The 15,149-nt window shown below is 44.8% G+C and overlaps 2 protein-coding genes across 11 annotated transcripts in view; one reads left to right on the forward strand and one right to left on the reverse strand.

Annotated features, from left to right (window-relative positions):
* Positions 1 to 2,842: 2,842 nt before the first annotated feature.
* Positions 2,843 to 5,680, reverse strand: LOC118026739 (trafficking protein particle complex subunit 2-like). The gene is made up of 3 exons (XM_035029740.1): positions 5,597 to 5,680; positions 5,169 to 5,275; positions 2,843 to 3,936 (listed from the first exon to the last, which is right to left on the reverse strand). The coding sequence occupies exons 1-3, from the start codon at positions 5,631 to 5,633 to the stop codon at positions 3,838 to 3,840; spliced, it is 243 nt and encodes an 80-aa protein (XP_034885631.1). The 5' UTR covers positions 5,634 to 5,680; the 3' UTR covers positions 2,843 to 3,837.
* Positions 5,615 to 15,149, forward strand: part of OFD1 (OFD1 centriole and centriolar satellite protein) — a 69,495-nt gene continuing 59,960 nt past the window's right edge. For 9 of the 10 annotated variants that reach the window (XR_004683669.1, XR_004683670.1, XM_035029728.1 and 6 more), the window contains exon 1: positions 5,615 to 5,862. Coding sequence is in view for 8 of the 10 variants with exons in the window: in XM_035029728.1 (XP_034885619.1) it covers positions 5,632 to 5,862 (231 nt within the window). In the remaining 2 variants the exon portion in view is untranslated. Of the gene's footprint in view, positions 5,863 to 13,595; positions 14,978 to 15,149 lie in introns of those variants that run through there. The other variant, XM_035029732.1, reaches the window with a different exon arrangement.

Consider the following 15,149-nt stretch of genomic DNA (forward strand, 5'->3'; position numbering starts at 1 on the left):
CTAGTGACACATCCAGCAGCAATATCTGAAAGTGCCAGTTTCCCACACCTTGTTCAACAGTGGGTATTCGGAGTAAATTTTTTGTTCATTTTTTAAATAGATGAGTCACGTTTCAAAATCGTAAGACTTAAGAGACAGATATCTATACCCTTGCCACCCAGTTCCTGTCCGTGGAGGCAGCATGTGTCAGTTTCTTGGGTATCAAGCTAGATATTTAGTATGTAAGGGAAGCATATCATATTAGTTTGCTAGGGCTGCCACAACAAAATGCAGACTGGGCGGCTTAAACAATGGGAATTTTTCTCACAGTTCTGGGGCTGTATGTCCAAGATCAAGGTGTTGGTAGGTTTAGTTTCTCCTAAGGTCTGTGACTTGCAGATGACCTTTCCTCTGTGTACAGCACCCCCCACCCCCCATCATGCCACCATGTCTCTGCATCCAAATTTCTTCCTCTCATAAGGACACCAGTCAGATTGGATTAGGGCCCACCCTAGTGGGCTCGTTTGGACTTAAATCACCTCTTTTTTTTTTTTTATAGAAAATTTATTTTATTTTATTTTATTTATTTATTTGACAGAGAGAGACACAGCGAGAGAGGGAACACAAGCAGGGGGAGTGGGAGAGGGAGAAGCAGGCTTCCCGCGGAGCAGGGAGCCCGATGCGGGGCTCGATCCCAGGACCCTGGGATCATGACCTGAGCTGAAGGCAGACACTTAACGACTGAGCCACCCAGGCGCCCCTGGACTTAATCACCTCTTTAAAGGCCCTGTCTCCAAATACAGTCACATTCTGAGGGACTGGGGGCTAGGGCTGCAACATACGGATTTTGGGGGGACACAATTCAGCCCATAATACATACGTATGTGTGTAGGTATTTACCTAATGTGTAATTTTGATTCCTGTATAGATTTAACTACTACTTTGCTGGTTTTTAAAAAACTTATAAGCCGCTTTTCAGTAATCTTTTTTTCAGCTAAATATTCAAGAGGTCTAGAGCTGGGAGGCAAAAAATAGTCAAGGAAACAGATCTTCATGTGTATAAAGACAGGCTGGTGGGAAAGGAGAGTAATCCAGTTTAACACCGTGGACTCAAAGGGATCCAGTGAACAGGAGCTAGCTGACCAAGCACAGTACTGAAATGTGACCACTAAGGAGGAACAAAACCTGGCAGTAGCTCCGGCCTTCAAAGAGACTACAACAAACCGATGGGACAAGCTCTTCAACAAGCAGCGAAAGGTAGCTGCAGGTCTGACGCTCTTGTTTTTAGGAAGTAAAAGGTCTTTTGATTGGCTGGTGTTACCTAAACAAAGATGAGAAATATTGAAAAAACAAAGAGTTGGGGAAGAAAGCAGTTGGCGCCGGAGGCGGCCAGGGTTGGTGGAAGGAAGTAGCTGCAGAGCCCCCAGGAAGCCGGCAGAAGGGAAGAACGGTGTGCATGCCCCCCATTCTGGGGAGGAGAGGCCCCAGGGTTCCAGTGCCCCTGCTCGCCACAGGGCGTCGGGCCGGCTCTGACAACGTGAGCTTCTGTGGTCTACTCGCGCAGGGCCGTCGAGACAGCTCAGTGGTAAGAACAAGGCAAATGACTGAACTTGGAGAACGGACAGATGTATGTTTGCAGCCCACGTAGCAAATACAGTGTGCAGTGTGGAAGATGGAAAAGTACAGTTCCATCAGTGGGGTAATGTCTTTGTCACCTTGTGAAACATTCCCTAGTTGAAGTGAAAACATCCTAGATGTCCCTTAAGAGAAAACCTTGAGTTTTACATTCCTGTAAAAATGTGTGTAAGCTTTCCCTTGAGTATCATGACACCGTGGACACCAGTGGCTTGTGGGGCAGTGGAGTAGAAAAGTGGACCTGCGTACTGTCTGTGGATTCTGAGAAGCCACCACTGCGGACTGGCAACCAGAAAGGGCTGACATGACTGAAAAGTGAAAGAAGACGGGTGTAGCGCGGGCAGAGCAGAAATCCACTCTCTCTCTACATACGTGGAAAACGTGGGCACCAAGCATCTAGGGAACGAAAGAGGACAATATCAGAACTGTGCATTTTCTTTGGGTCCCTTTGGGCGTGCTAACGTAGATTAGCACTGACCTAGTGCTGACACACTACACTCAGTGGGGCCTCGGGCCCAGGGTTGCTAATGATGTCATCCTGTTGCTATTGTGTTCCTGAACCTTGCGTGACATCACCTACTACCAGATCTAAGATTTGCCGGCTCTTGAGCTTGCTTAACTGCCAGCCCCTGGTTTTTCCCTTTACACCAGCTCTGGTTCTGTCCTAGCCACGTGCCTGGTGCTGCTTTTCTCCACACCTTCGTGGCCCACATGCTCTTGCAGTGCAGCTCACGTCTGATGTCCCATCCGCCCCCATGCTTGTCAGTGGACTTGCTTCAGGCTCCTTCAGAGACGCAGTCACACACACAGTTGGTGCTGAACTACAGTAACACACATAGGGCTTGTGTTGCTCGTTGCCGTCTCACCCTCACGAGCCTAGAGGAAAGGATCATGGTTTGCAAGGCACCCTCCAACGTCCTGCTGCAAACAGCCTGCTGCTCCTGGCAGCCCGCGTCACAGCTCTCTGCACTGTATGTTTACTGGGGGCAGAGCAAACGGTCTACGGCAAGAACACACCGGCGTCTCTCCAGTGAGCGTGGCTGAAGCCCCTCCTAGATGTCTAGCGGGACTCTCTGCTCCCAAAGCTCTGGCACCGAGCTTGAGGTGATCTGAGTTCTAGCAAATGGGTTAAGATAATAGTTGGTAGACTCTCAGTAGGGGAAAGAGGACTGAAACAGCGGTAGCAGCGTGAGCGTAACACTTTAAAAATTCGACTAAACTTCCACAGTCTTGGACAAACATCTTTATTTAAGAAATCCAATAAATAGATGGGGTAAAAAATCACGGTAGCAACTTCACACAAGGGTATGAGACCAAACTTAGAACTACTTGCTCAAGTTACTCAGGAAAGAACAAAATTAAGTGCTCACAATTAGCACAGAAAATATATGGTTCTAGTACTTGTTTTTAAACAGACATTTACTAGTTTACAGTAGGATCCCACTTGTTACAGGCCACTCCCCACCCCCTTGGTGTACAGCCTAAAAAAGCTAAGAATGCAAATGCTAATGTAATATAAACTTTTCTTTGTTTACAATTCCAGAATTACAACTTTTTACTGGTATAACTATCAACAGGTTCACTTACTTTAGTTTACTGTCGGAGGGAAAGGCAATACAAGAACACAACCTGTCACTTTGGTCCCGGCCTCCCATTTTACAAACATGGATTCAGGGTTCCGGCTTTATAGCGGAATCACTTTGACAGAGGCAGGCCTGTGGCATCTGGCACTGCAAAAGCTGTTTGCTCCGGCTTCTTGGGCAGTGCTATGTGTACTGTGCGTATGGTTTTATAACAATATCTCTAGATGTGCAGAAGCCCATGCACGTGCTATCAGCTTCATTCCCTACTGCAGAAACTTTTAGTTTTAAATCTGTCTACCAAAATCTTGACCATGACATTTGGTTCTGAATTGTGACATCAAGATCAAGCGGTCTGAATATGAGTAAAGTCAAAAGCTCATTCTTAATTTTTAGAAGAAAGATATTTTCAAGGTTATAGAGAGTTTATAAATAACACTGTTCACAAGCAAATATTGATCTGTTGATAATCGTAAGAAACTCAATGTACTGTTTTAAAATAATAAGGAATTTCATTAGGTTTAGATAAATTTAGACTACAAGCAAAACTTTTCCAGGCTATTTCGTCAAGTTACTTACAACATACACATTCCTGAGAATACCCCATTGTAGTGACATTGTTTATTTCCAGATTTTTCCACATTCAACTTAAAAGGTGTTTCTTCCCAAGAAACTGAACTTTTCTGTCAAATGCGCTTGATCGAATAGGAGAATTGGGTTCATAAAATGGATTCATTGCAAACTAGGAAAGAAGAAGGTATTAGTAAGCTTGTTGAAGTACAAAGACTGACAAATCATAGATCTCTAGAAGGAAATTATTTTAAAGTTCTAAATTAAATCATCAAAGACATCTAAAACAGAAGTCTGAAGACCACATTTTTAAGTTTCAACAAAAATGTTCCATTGTTAAATAGTAATGCCCCCTTGAGATTTTTGTCTTAGTGTTTTAGTTTTGAGAACTACCTGTGGCAAAACTAATGGTGGTATGATAAGTGTTGCCTATGTAAGCTAAATGAACTTTGAGGATTCACCCTGTATGTGAAATACTAATCTACTCACATTAATTATAAATGTATGGACTCATCTATAAGGCCCTTTGGCTACATAAAACTAAAAATCCACCATGTGCTCGTAGTTAAAAAAAAGTTATGCCCTGTTGCTGCTATATTAAATTACCCTTATGTAATAATTTGTTTGACAATCAGGTTTTTAATACTGTCCTTTAACAACACAGGCTGAGTGATCAGGTTCTTAAGTAGTGTAATGAGTGTATCATAACGTGAGAAAACTGTCAGATTGAATCACTAATAAGAAAAAGGAGTTAACCAGTTTTTAAACCTTAATTTACTTGATGTCGTCTATCTTTTTAAGACATAATATTTTTATTTGCTAATTCTGACTAGGAATATGAACCGTGCTGATATGGAAAAAAAATCTTGTCTAAATACAGAACATTTAAAATTAATTAAGAACATACTGTTAGCACTGCAGTTTAACCACAGACATCCTACTTCTAGTTTATTTTTTCTAAATACCAAGAAATGTGAGTGGCACCATTCTCCTTGAGGGACTATTTGGTAAACTTCCTGACAGTTTATGATCTATAATCATTGCACTGTAACTGGTAAAGTAGATGGAGCATATTTTAGATTAAAATTATGAAGCAATTTCCCTTATGTAGCCTGCTTCCTTCTCTTTTTAGGGTTCCCTAATAAAATCAACGATATGTGCGCCAAAAGGGGGAAACTGAAACCAGTTTAAAAACAACTACCGTGAGTTCTGTCCTAAATATATGTTAGCCTGGTGGTGAAGACTGGCCTGATGAGGGCGTTTCCAGGGATCGGTCTGACTGGGGAGGGGCTGGTCTAAGATGAAAACTGCAGTACAAGGGAGTTACTGCAGCAGGCCAATTTCCTGTCAAAGTCGGAATCCCTTTTTACAGTCAAATTTAAAAAGTTACGGAACATACCATACCTTTATGTATAAATCATAGACATCAGTAAAGAAGTTCTTTATTCCATCTTCTTGCCTTATGTCATGAAGCATAATAAATCTCATATGTGAAAGAATTAAGGTATAATCTTAATAGAAATGAAAAATGAAAAGTGGTCAGGTGATACGATATCCTTCAAATGAGTCACATGCATTATATTTTGTGATGGAAAAGCTGCATACGTAAACTGGGTTTGAAGTTAGGTTAACTTTTATCTTAAAGAGGACATAATCTTTCTAAAGTTAGGAAGTTACTACAAAATAAAGTAAAATCAACCTAATGGTTCAGATTAACCTTAGTTTTATTTGAGACTTGATTCTAAAGGTATCTGTTAAACAAAAATATTAAAACAAAATTTCTTCCCCTAAAAAAAATAAATAAAAGTATCCTCGTAAATGGCAGTTTTTACCTGACACATTGAAGTCCACAGACTCAGAGTCTGGCATGTATGTCCCATGTTGTTCTAGTCTGTTACCCCAACCTTTAGTTAGAGATCTTTATTTAAAAGATAAGGATATGACCTGCAGTAACAAACGCCGAAACAAACCACTCGTTGAACTTGTCCACAGTTTTCAAGTACATGTTGTTGGACAGCCACATGTTCTCATCTACGAGGTCAAGAGCGGCATGAGCTATGAACTGGTTCAGATGACGATGATCATCCTAGATGACAATGTGAGTAGCACCAGATTAACATTTCCAGACAGCATCAAGAACGCCAACATTTCATTCTGGAAATTCTATACGTAGTCTTCTTGGGGGTGGGTGGGGCATCCTCTGCTTTTACTTCATTTATTACTGTCATGGGACTTAGGAAAGATCTTAAGTGTTTTCACATCATATTCTTTTCAATTTGCTATCTAAAACTCAACAAATAGAAACAGCCAATTAATAAGTGAAATGTGTTCAAGAAACTATATAGATTATTTAATTTTGCAAGAAGGAAGTTACCAAATTCGGTAACCATTTAAGCGTGTGAAGAAAGAACAGTAGGTAAAAAAAGAGAGATTCTGCTTTAAAGACACTCATATCTTTTTAGAGGAGGACATGAAAAAATACGTAAGTGGTTATGGCTAACGGACAGCACTTCAGGTAGGCTGGAGAGCTACACAGAAGTGACGTTGGCATGGGTCTCAGGGTCAGCAGGGGAAAAGGGCAGGGAAGGCCGTGGGGCACAGTGACACTTGGTGAGCAGTGGAGACAGCTGAGAAGGTGGCACTCTTAAAGGCTTGGCATAGGCCTCTTTCAGGTGAATGGAGTTTACATGACAGAGGGGGACTTGGGAGTGGCAGGAGGCCATACTCAGCCCCAGCTGTGAGTAGTCACCTGTCTCAACAGCAGGAGATAGTCCTGTCAGAGCTGAGTGTCCTTCTCGTGGGCTTAACTGGAGGTGGGACTGTCCCACCATAACGTGGACAGGGAATTCACAACCTAGAACAGTCTTCCTCCTGTGGAATTCTTTATTTCAAAATAAACTTTTCAAAGAACACTTCTGTTATGGGTTGAACTGAATTCTTCTGTTGAGGTCCTAACCACCCCCCACCCCGCCCAGTACCTCAGAATGTGGCCTTCTTTGGAAAGAGGGTCATTGCAGCTGTCGTTAGCATGCTAGAGTAGGATGGCCCCTAATCCAGTATCACTGGTGTATTTATAAAAGAGGGGAATTTAGAGACAGACCCACACACGGCGAGAATGCCACTCGAAGACTGGAGTTCTGCTGCCAAAAGCCAGGGAACTACCAGAAGCTAGGAGAGAGTCCTGGAACAGATTTTCCCCTAGCACTTTCACAGGGGGCCTGACCCTGCTGACACATTGTTCTTGGACTTCTGGCCTCCAGGCTGGTGAGACAATGAGTTGCTTTTACTCTAAGGCACCCGGTTTGTGGTGCTCTGTTACGACAGCCCTGGGAAAGGCAACTTAATATGACCTCCTTGCTGCGGAGGCTGTTCCTGTGACAGGGTTGGAGGCAGGCTGCCAGTGGCCTTGCACAGCTCAAGCATGTTTACTCCACTCACATCACCATGGCGAAGCTAATTGAATCCCTAGAGAAATCGATGTGTTTTGTGTCTGGCTTACAGCAGTGTTTTCCATCACTTTACATGGATGATCAATCATGAGATTAGAAGAAAAATGTAGAAATGCTTTAAGGTGAGCAGTAGCAGGAGAAAGAACTAAGGTCAAGTCATGCCACAAAGTGTTTTTCTGGGCACAGCTTTGCCTACCCCAAGTCCACAGAAACTGTGTCAGTAGCCCTGTACCACAAAGCGACCGCTGCCACAGAGATGCCTCAGTACAGTTTTAATGAGCAGCGGGCTCATAGGAGTGTGGGGAAATAATGTAGTAACAACCACCCGAGAGCTAAGAGCTTAAGCACATTTCTATCTTATTTTCGTGGCAAGATTTAAACAGTTGAAAAGCATCACGCACTGGACATTATGCGCTACAATTAATTTCAAAAATCAATTCTTAAGGGACATTAAAGCTTATTTTGGAGTTAGGAGAAACACAGCATAACTTTTTATTAGCAACATGGACCAGTACAGAAAGATGGAAGGGCCCCAGGTATGCTCATCTCAAGACTATATGTTTACTCTGAGTGGCATGTTCTTGAACCAAGCTTGTTTTTCTGGAACCATTACTGGCAACAAGGAAGTTGGGTGGTGTCACCGGGGAGAACAGCATGCAGGCACCACCCAGCTGGTAGGTGGTGCAGAAGGTCACTGAAAACTGCTATAGTCTCAGGGGCAGCGGGACATGGAAGCAAGGGTCTCTTTTAACCCTCCCAGGTGTAAATGGCCCTACTATGTATGTCCTGAGGAAAAATGTAATTCCCTTGGACAGAATGGGCTCTCACGGCATCTCCAGTCAGTAACAACTGTTCTTCTGGTCCCACAACAGGTAGACTATGTTTCTATGTGCTCAGGGAGCAGCTTTTCAGAATGGGTGACACAGTGAACTACATATCAGAGACCCAGAGCATCCTGCTAGTATGTGCCAAGTGTGAGCTGAATCAAAGGATGAGTCAACAACTCAGAGGATGTTCCCTGGCTGGCTTCTGTCAACCTGTGGGACTGCAGAGCAAGCCTCATTTAATGGCAGTGGATTCGTTACCTCATCTGTCCAGATCTCTTCCAGCTGTAAAATCATGCCACACCATTATCATTAGAACAGCATAACAATTCTTACAGAATTTTTTAAGGTTCCTTACGCACTTTGGATTCTCCTTTTCCAGCTGGCAAAAATTCCATTTCAAAAACTGGATTATCATGGTGGCCCACAATTACAAAGTAGAAGCTTCCAGACATTGTCTTCAATATATAGCTCCTAATTAAATGAAAATAACACATATTTTTAGTACACCATACTGAAAATGAGAAATGGTTAACAAGAAGTCTAGAATTCAATTTTTTACTAAAACCTGACACTGTAGAAGGAGACCATTAATTAAGGTTGTCATGTTTTCCAGTACACTGCCATAGACAAACGGCTTTGGGACTATACAAATTAGGTCTGTGATATGTCCTGTAGAATCCAGTACTTTATTTTCATAGGGAAACTGGAAGACCTCTAATACAAAATCGTAAAAACAACATTCTCAGGACCTGAACGTTTGGAACATTCAGAGTAAGCTGGGCCAAACTTGGCCTGGGCCAGTTAGCATTATTAGCACTAACACTGGGAAAAATTAATAAAGGGTGCTGATTTTCTCTTCTTCCTACCTGAACAATGTATACTATAAATCTCAGTCTCTGCAAATGCAAGAACCTATGATATGCCTCCTCAAACAACATTCATAAGGAAGACATGGGGCTCCTGGCTGGCTCAGTCGGTAGCGTGTGTGACTCTTGATGTTGGGATTGTGAGTTCAAGCCCCATGCTGGATATAGAGATTACTTAAAAAAAATAAAATCTTAAAAAATAAGGAAGACACAATTTTGTATTCTAGAAAAGATGGAAGAAATCATAATCCAAAAAGACATTTGAGGCATTAAGAAGTCTTAGAACTGGTGTTCACAGGTTTGCTATGGAAATGAAGAGAAAGAAAGTGTTGGGGTGGGAGGGCTTGTGGGGGGGGATCAGGGATTCTGTGGCTTTTAGCACAGAATCTGGATGGATGGACAGATGGGTGGAAGGATTTACGTATGTATTTATGTACTTTTAGCACAGGGTCTTTGGAATCAGACAAAGCTAGGCTCAGGTCTAGCTCTGCCACTTACTAGTAACATGACCACGGGCACGGTCCTTAAACTCCCAATGTCGGTTTCCTCCTCGGTGAAATCGAGGTAGCCATCACAGATCCCTTATAGGGACCATGAGGATTATACAACCTAATCCATGTGAAGCACCAGGCACAGTATCTGGCTCAGAGGAGGTGCTCAGCACACGTTCTCTTGAGCAACACGGAGGAGCATACGCACATGGAGATGTGCTGACTCTTAAGGCCTCCACATGGGGCAGCCTCCTGGTTCACTGAGAGTATACCATCTCAGGGAAGGTACAGCGAGGTCTGTCACAGCCCAGGGCTCATCAAGCCTCACTGGGACTTCTGCTGAATCACACTGAACATCAGAAAATCCGAAATTGTTTCCTAATGAATACAACCTTCGTTGTTAAGGAAATCAAGGCACTGCTGGCATTTTGAACTCTGGAACTGGGAGGCCCATGACTGGAAAAAAAGGCAAATAGGACGTTCTTTTGGCATGATGAGGTAAATAGAATTTAAAATGTTCTTCGGGGCAGGTGTTGGCACACTGCAGCCTGCAGGCCAGATCTGGCCTTGTCCATCCTTGTATTGTTGCCGAAGGCTGCCTTTGCCCGACAACAAAATGACAGAGTTGAGCAGCTGCAATAGAGACCATCTGATCCTTTACAGGAAAGTCTTAGGGGAAAGATGGGGGAAAAGGCCCAAATAAGACAGGCAGGAATGTTATGAAAGCTCTGCAAAACTAGGAGAATTAGCAACAATTCTCAAGATTGAAAGAAATTTTCAAGGCGCAGAGGGATGGGAACTTTAAATTTGAACAAAGTCGACAATGATGTCATTAATTGGAATAGGAGTTTGCAGCTGGAGTTTGCCAAGGGAAGGGTTTAATTTCTTCAGCACAAAACATTTAAGCAGCAGCAGAAAACAATACACATCTAAGGAAGATAACCCTCATTCCTGTGCCTGCATAGTGTCAGCACAGGGTGAGGATAAACAGAAAGGGAACCAAGGAAACACCACATAAAGGTTAGGTCATAGACTCTACAGCTGGACAGAACTTGAACTGCCAATAACTTGATTTCACAGCAGCTGAAAGAGTAATTCGACTATTCGATTCCACAGGCAAAACTGGAAGGTGAAGTGGAAGAAATGGAAATCTTGGGAGAATACAACCACATGGTCTCAGGAAGGGAATGTCTACAATCATTTAATATTTGAGGTTTATTATGCCAAGGTGGTAGGCAAAGATGAGACACACTTTAGAATTCTGTGCTGTCTGGGGGCACCTGGGTGGCTCAGTCGTTAAGCATCCGCCTTCAGCTCGGGTCATGAACCCAGGGTGCTGGGATCGAGCCCCACATCGGGCTCCCTGCTGGGCAGGAAGCCTGCTTCTCCCTCTCCCACTCCCCCTGCTTGTGTTCCTGCTCTCGCTGTGTCTCTCCCTGTCAAATAAATAAATAAAATCTCAACTTTCCTTGGGGAGGGAAACGTTCTATATCTGCACTGTCCAATGTGGTAGCCACTGGTGGCTATTGTGTCTGCAGAACTGAATTTTTAACTTTATTTAAGTTTAAATAGCCACATGTGCTTAGTGGCTACTGTATTGGCTCTGCAACAATGATTTGAAACTTTTTAAGTTCTGCAACCTCTTCTACCCCCCTCCATCCACAAAGCAAGTGTTACTTAGTACTCCCGTCTGTGATGCAAATGAAGCAGCCACCGGTGTTTGTGGGAGCTTGAGCATGTGTGTGTGTCTGCTCAATTTCCCCATCACCTAAAATTGGGGTCCTTCAAGCATCTCCTAAGAAGACTAGGTCTCCAGGTGTGGAGGAGATGGCTACATGGAACTTGGCAATGGATTAAACTGGGGAACTGAGGAAGAGGGAAGAATCAAGCATGCTTCCAAATGCCTGACTGAGGTGATCAAGCAGAATATCAAGATGAGTCTATTCACCAAGAAAGGAAATCAGGGAAAGAAGAGGGATGAAATGAACACGTCAATTTTGAACATGTGCTGGTAGCCAGGATTGCACGCACTGCCCTGTCCAAGCCTGATCTCAAAAACCTGTGAATGTTAATTTCCTGGCCGAGGGGAATTAAAGCTGCAGATGGAACTGAGGTTTCTCACCAGCTGACCTTAGGACAGGGAGAGGAGCCTGGACTAGCCAGGTGGGCCCAATATAATTACAACGGTCTTTAAAAGTGGAAGAGAGAGGCCCAGAAGAAAGGTCAGAAGGAAGTGCAACGGCAGAAGGGGGTGGGGGCATCACGGAGACGCAGCACCGCCAGTGTTGAAAAGGGAAGAAAGGACCAGAAGCCAAGCAGCCTCTAGAAGCTGGAAAGTACAAAGAAACGGATTCTTCCTGACAACCTCCAGAAGGGAACACAGCCCTGCTGGTACCTGGATTCCAGCCCAGTGAGACCCGTGACGGCGTCTATGCCACAGACATGTAAGGTCGTACATTTGTGTTGTTTAAGCCCCTCAACTTCGTTATAGCAGCAGACAACACACGTCAGAGCTGAAAAAGCTGCAGGAATGAGAAAAAAGGAAATACTCAAAGTGCTCACAGAAGGTAGGTGCGTTCTGTAGGGAGACTGAGGACAAGAGGAGTTCACTTACCACGGGCCAAGAGTTTCAAAGCACTGTAGAAGGTCGGAGGGAGGGGAAGGGGGGCGGGACAGTGGTGCGTCAGGGGGAAGCTACCTGGGGATAATATAAGCGTTTCTCTTTCCCAGTACGCCTCCCTAAGGCTTACCACAGAGCCCAGTACAGAATAAGTGCTCCACGCTTGGGGAATGGAACTGCGAGGAGGGGGACAATAGCTGCGACAGTGTCGGGTGCAGCTGGAACACAGGAATGAGAGGCATGCTGGGATTAACTAGCCTCAACACAGAACCTTCTGAAGGTGCTAGTGCTGAGGCCCTCATGGTCTCTGAGGCCTGACTGAAGTCTGTGATCAAACAATTAACAGCACCTTTGTGAGATAGTTGAAGTTTAGGCGCTTATGAAGAAACTCTCCACAAGAGACTGGAGTTGTTGACTGAAGGGAGAGGAGCCAGGACTCTCACCTGGGATGAAAACAGCTGCTGTCCCTGATGGCTAGGTGATTTGAGCTGCTTGAGAGAGAAGGTAAGCGACAACTAAAGAAATCAACGTGGTGATACAGGAGCTCTGAACTACCTTGAACTGAAAGAGGGCATGTACATGATGTAAGAAATAGTTCACTAACTAGTAATGAACACAAAAATGAGACCCCATCTCTGTGAGGCTGGCATGAGAAGGGCAAAAGCACAAAAGGAATGGAAATGTGTGAAATTGTAGTCTAAGAAGGCTTTTTTCTTAAGAAAAAGGGGAGAAAGGTCACCTGGTACATAAGAGGATGCAGATCTGAACTTCAGTTTTCTCAAAGAGCATGATTTTTCTAATAGGAAGTGTGACAAAAAGTTAGGTGGGCTGTGAACCTCAAGACAGCTATATTAAAACAAAAACCAGACACCAATAAATACAGGTCTTCAAGTCTTAGCAAATTTTAGATCTTCAATTAACAAATGTGATTGTATACTAATCAGTGACATGGGAAATCTCAGGAACAAAAGAGTCAAACCATCTGAGATAGGTAAGTGTTAATATTTTCAGAAACAAAGGCTTATCTTCTGTAACTGGGTACTTTTGGAATAGATTAAAACACTTATTTGTTGAGTGAGGGACCACTCCTACCTGACTTGAATGTCAGTGCCCCAAGAACTTAAAAGTTATACAAGTCAGTTGACAGCATGGGGTCTCTAGGGAACCGCTAAGCGTGACCTTAACCTAGTCCAGTTGAACATTTTGAATGCTTAAGAGCGGGACAGTTTATCCCATTCAAGGATAACCTGCTCAGGCAGCTAATAAACTGGAAGGCAACACTAAGGTTAAGAGAATTGAAGTGAAATGAAGACCATTTAAGAGAATGCAAAAAAAAAAAAAAACCCCAAAAATCCGGTACTTAAAAAACAAAACAAAAACCAAGAAGAAAACTGTACAATAGGAGAGAAACCTAGGTTAAGAGCAGTTCATCTACAAGGACCCAAAAGTTTACATTTATTGCAACAAGCTCAATTAGGGGCAGTAGTCTGATATAGTAATCCAAAAAGCTAATGCCAATTTTAGGCTGCATTAAGACAATGTCCTTTTAACTAATTACATCTCGAGGGAACATACTTCTGGGAATCTCATTTTAAAAGGATCAATAACTCTGAACTGTGTGTTGTAAGGAATGCTCTGGAAAGAGCTGAAGGAACGGAGGATGTTTAAACTGGGGAAGACTTTTCTGGGGGTGTGGAGTGAGCTACAGCAGGATCTTACCTTCAAATATAATGTATGCTGTCTAATGGAAAAGGGATTTGACTAGGGATGGCAAATGGGTTATCGCTGGTGAGCCAGTTCTAAATAGCCGGTAGTGACTGCCAGGACCTGGTGCTGATAAAGGCTGAGACAAGAAAGATCTGTAGCAGGAAAGATGGCTGTGATCGAAGGGCAGTACCTACGTGGGTACCAAGTATTTAACTCTGGGCTAGACACACTTATTCCAGAGTGCCCAGAGGACAAGCTTAGGGCTGCTCCTTGGAGGTTACATGGAAACTTATTCGAGACAACGTTACCAAGCACTTTGTTACAAACTATCAGGCTGCCTGCGAGAGGAGTAATCCCCTCCCCTCACAGGACAGGGCCCACGAAGAATTTTCCAGCTCCAAATGACAACAGTACGGCCGTTTAAAAAACCCTGAGTTACCTGAATGGCCTAGTGAAAGGCAGACTGAAGCAAAGGCCCTGAGCTGGCCGACGCTTGCAGGCTGAAACGCGATGGGCATTGGCCGAGTGGCCTGGGATGAGATCAGCCGAACGGGGACTGGCCAGGTCCGATCCGGCTGCCCCCGGGCCGGCTGGAGAGACTAGGCTAAAACCCGCGTCACGCGGGGCCCGGGACGTCCCCTGGAGCTCCCGCCCCACTACTCACTCCATCTCCTACCTGCAGGGAGCTGCCGACAGCGGAAACAGCCAGCCACTTAACCTCCGCAGACCCGCGCTCGGCAGCCTCTGTCAGAACTCCCCGAACAATCGTCGCGAGAATCCGCCGTTGAGATCTCGCGAGAGCTGGGAGGAGCGTCCGGCCAGAGGCCTGCGGAGCCAAGCGCATGCGCCGTAGTACTCCCGAGCAGGGCGGTTCGGTTTGGCGGGCGGGGAGGGGCGGGATCAACGCTGAGCCCGGCGACTTCCGGGTCGTAGCTCGTTTTCTCCTGTTGCCTCACTACCGGTCCCCGCCCTCCGGCCGCGTGGGAAAGTCGCGTGTGGACCGCGACCCCGCCTACCCATCAGAACCGCTGAGAAAGGAAGTGCGAGTCTGCTAGAGTTCCTACTTGAGAGTGAGAGGCAAAGTGCTCGGCTCTCTTGTTCTTCCCGACTGGCCCCCAGGCAGAGACTGGGCTCTGCAGGCCGGGATTCCCCCTCGTCCTGAGCCTGTGGCTCGGGCTACGTGTGAACTCGGGCCAAGGCAGGACCGGCTGGGGGAAGTCGGGGGCAGGGGAAGCTGACGGCTGATGGCTCAGGTAGATACACTGGCCCCTCCTCAGGGACCGGTGGAAACGTAATCTCTTGTTTGTTTTCGTTATAGCTTCTTCAGCCCTGCTCAGCCTCTTAGGGTTTCCCTGGCGGCCACTGGTCTGTTCAGAAATTCATGGTCCGTGTGCCCGCCAGGTAACCCGTAACCGTTTTTTCTTC

The sequence above is a fragment of the Mirounga leonina genome, unplaced genomic scaffold (assembly GCF_011800145.1).
Source record: "Mirounga leonina isolate KUSES-001 unplaced genomic scaffold, KU_Mleo_1.0 Mir_276, whole genome shotgun sequence".
NCBI classification, from domain to species: Eukaryota; Metazoa; Chordata; class Mammalia; order Carnivora; family Phocidae; genus Mirounga; species Mirounga leonina.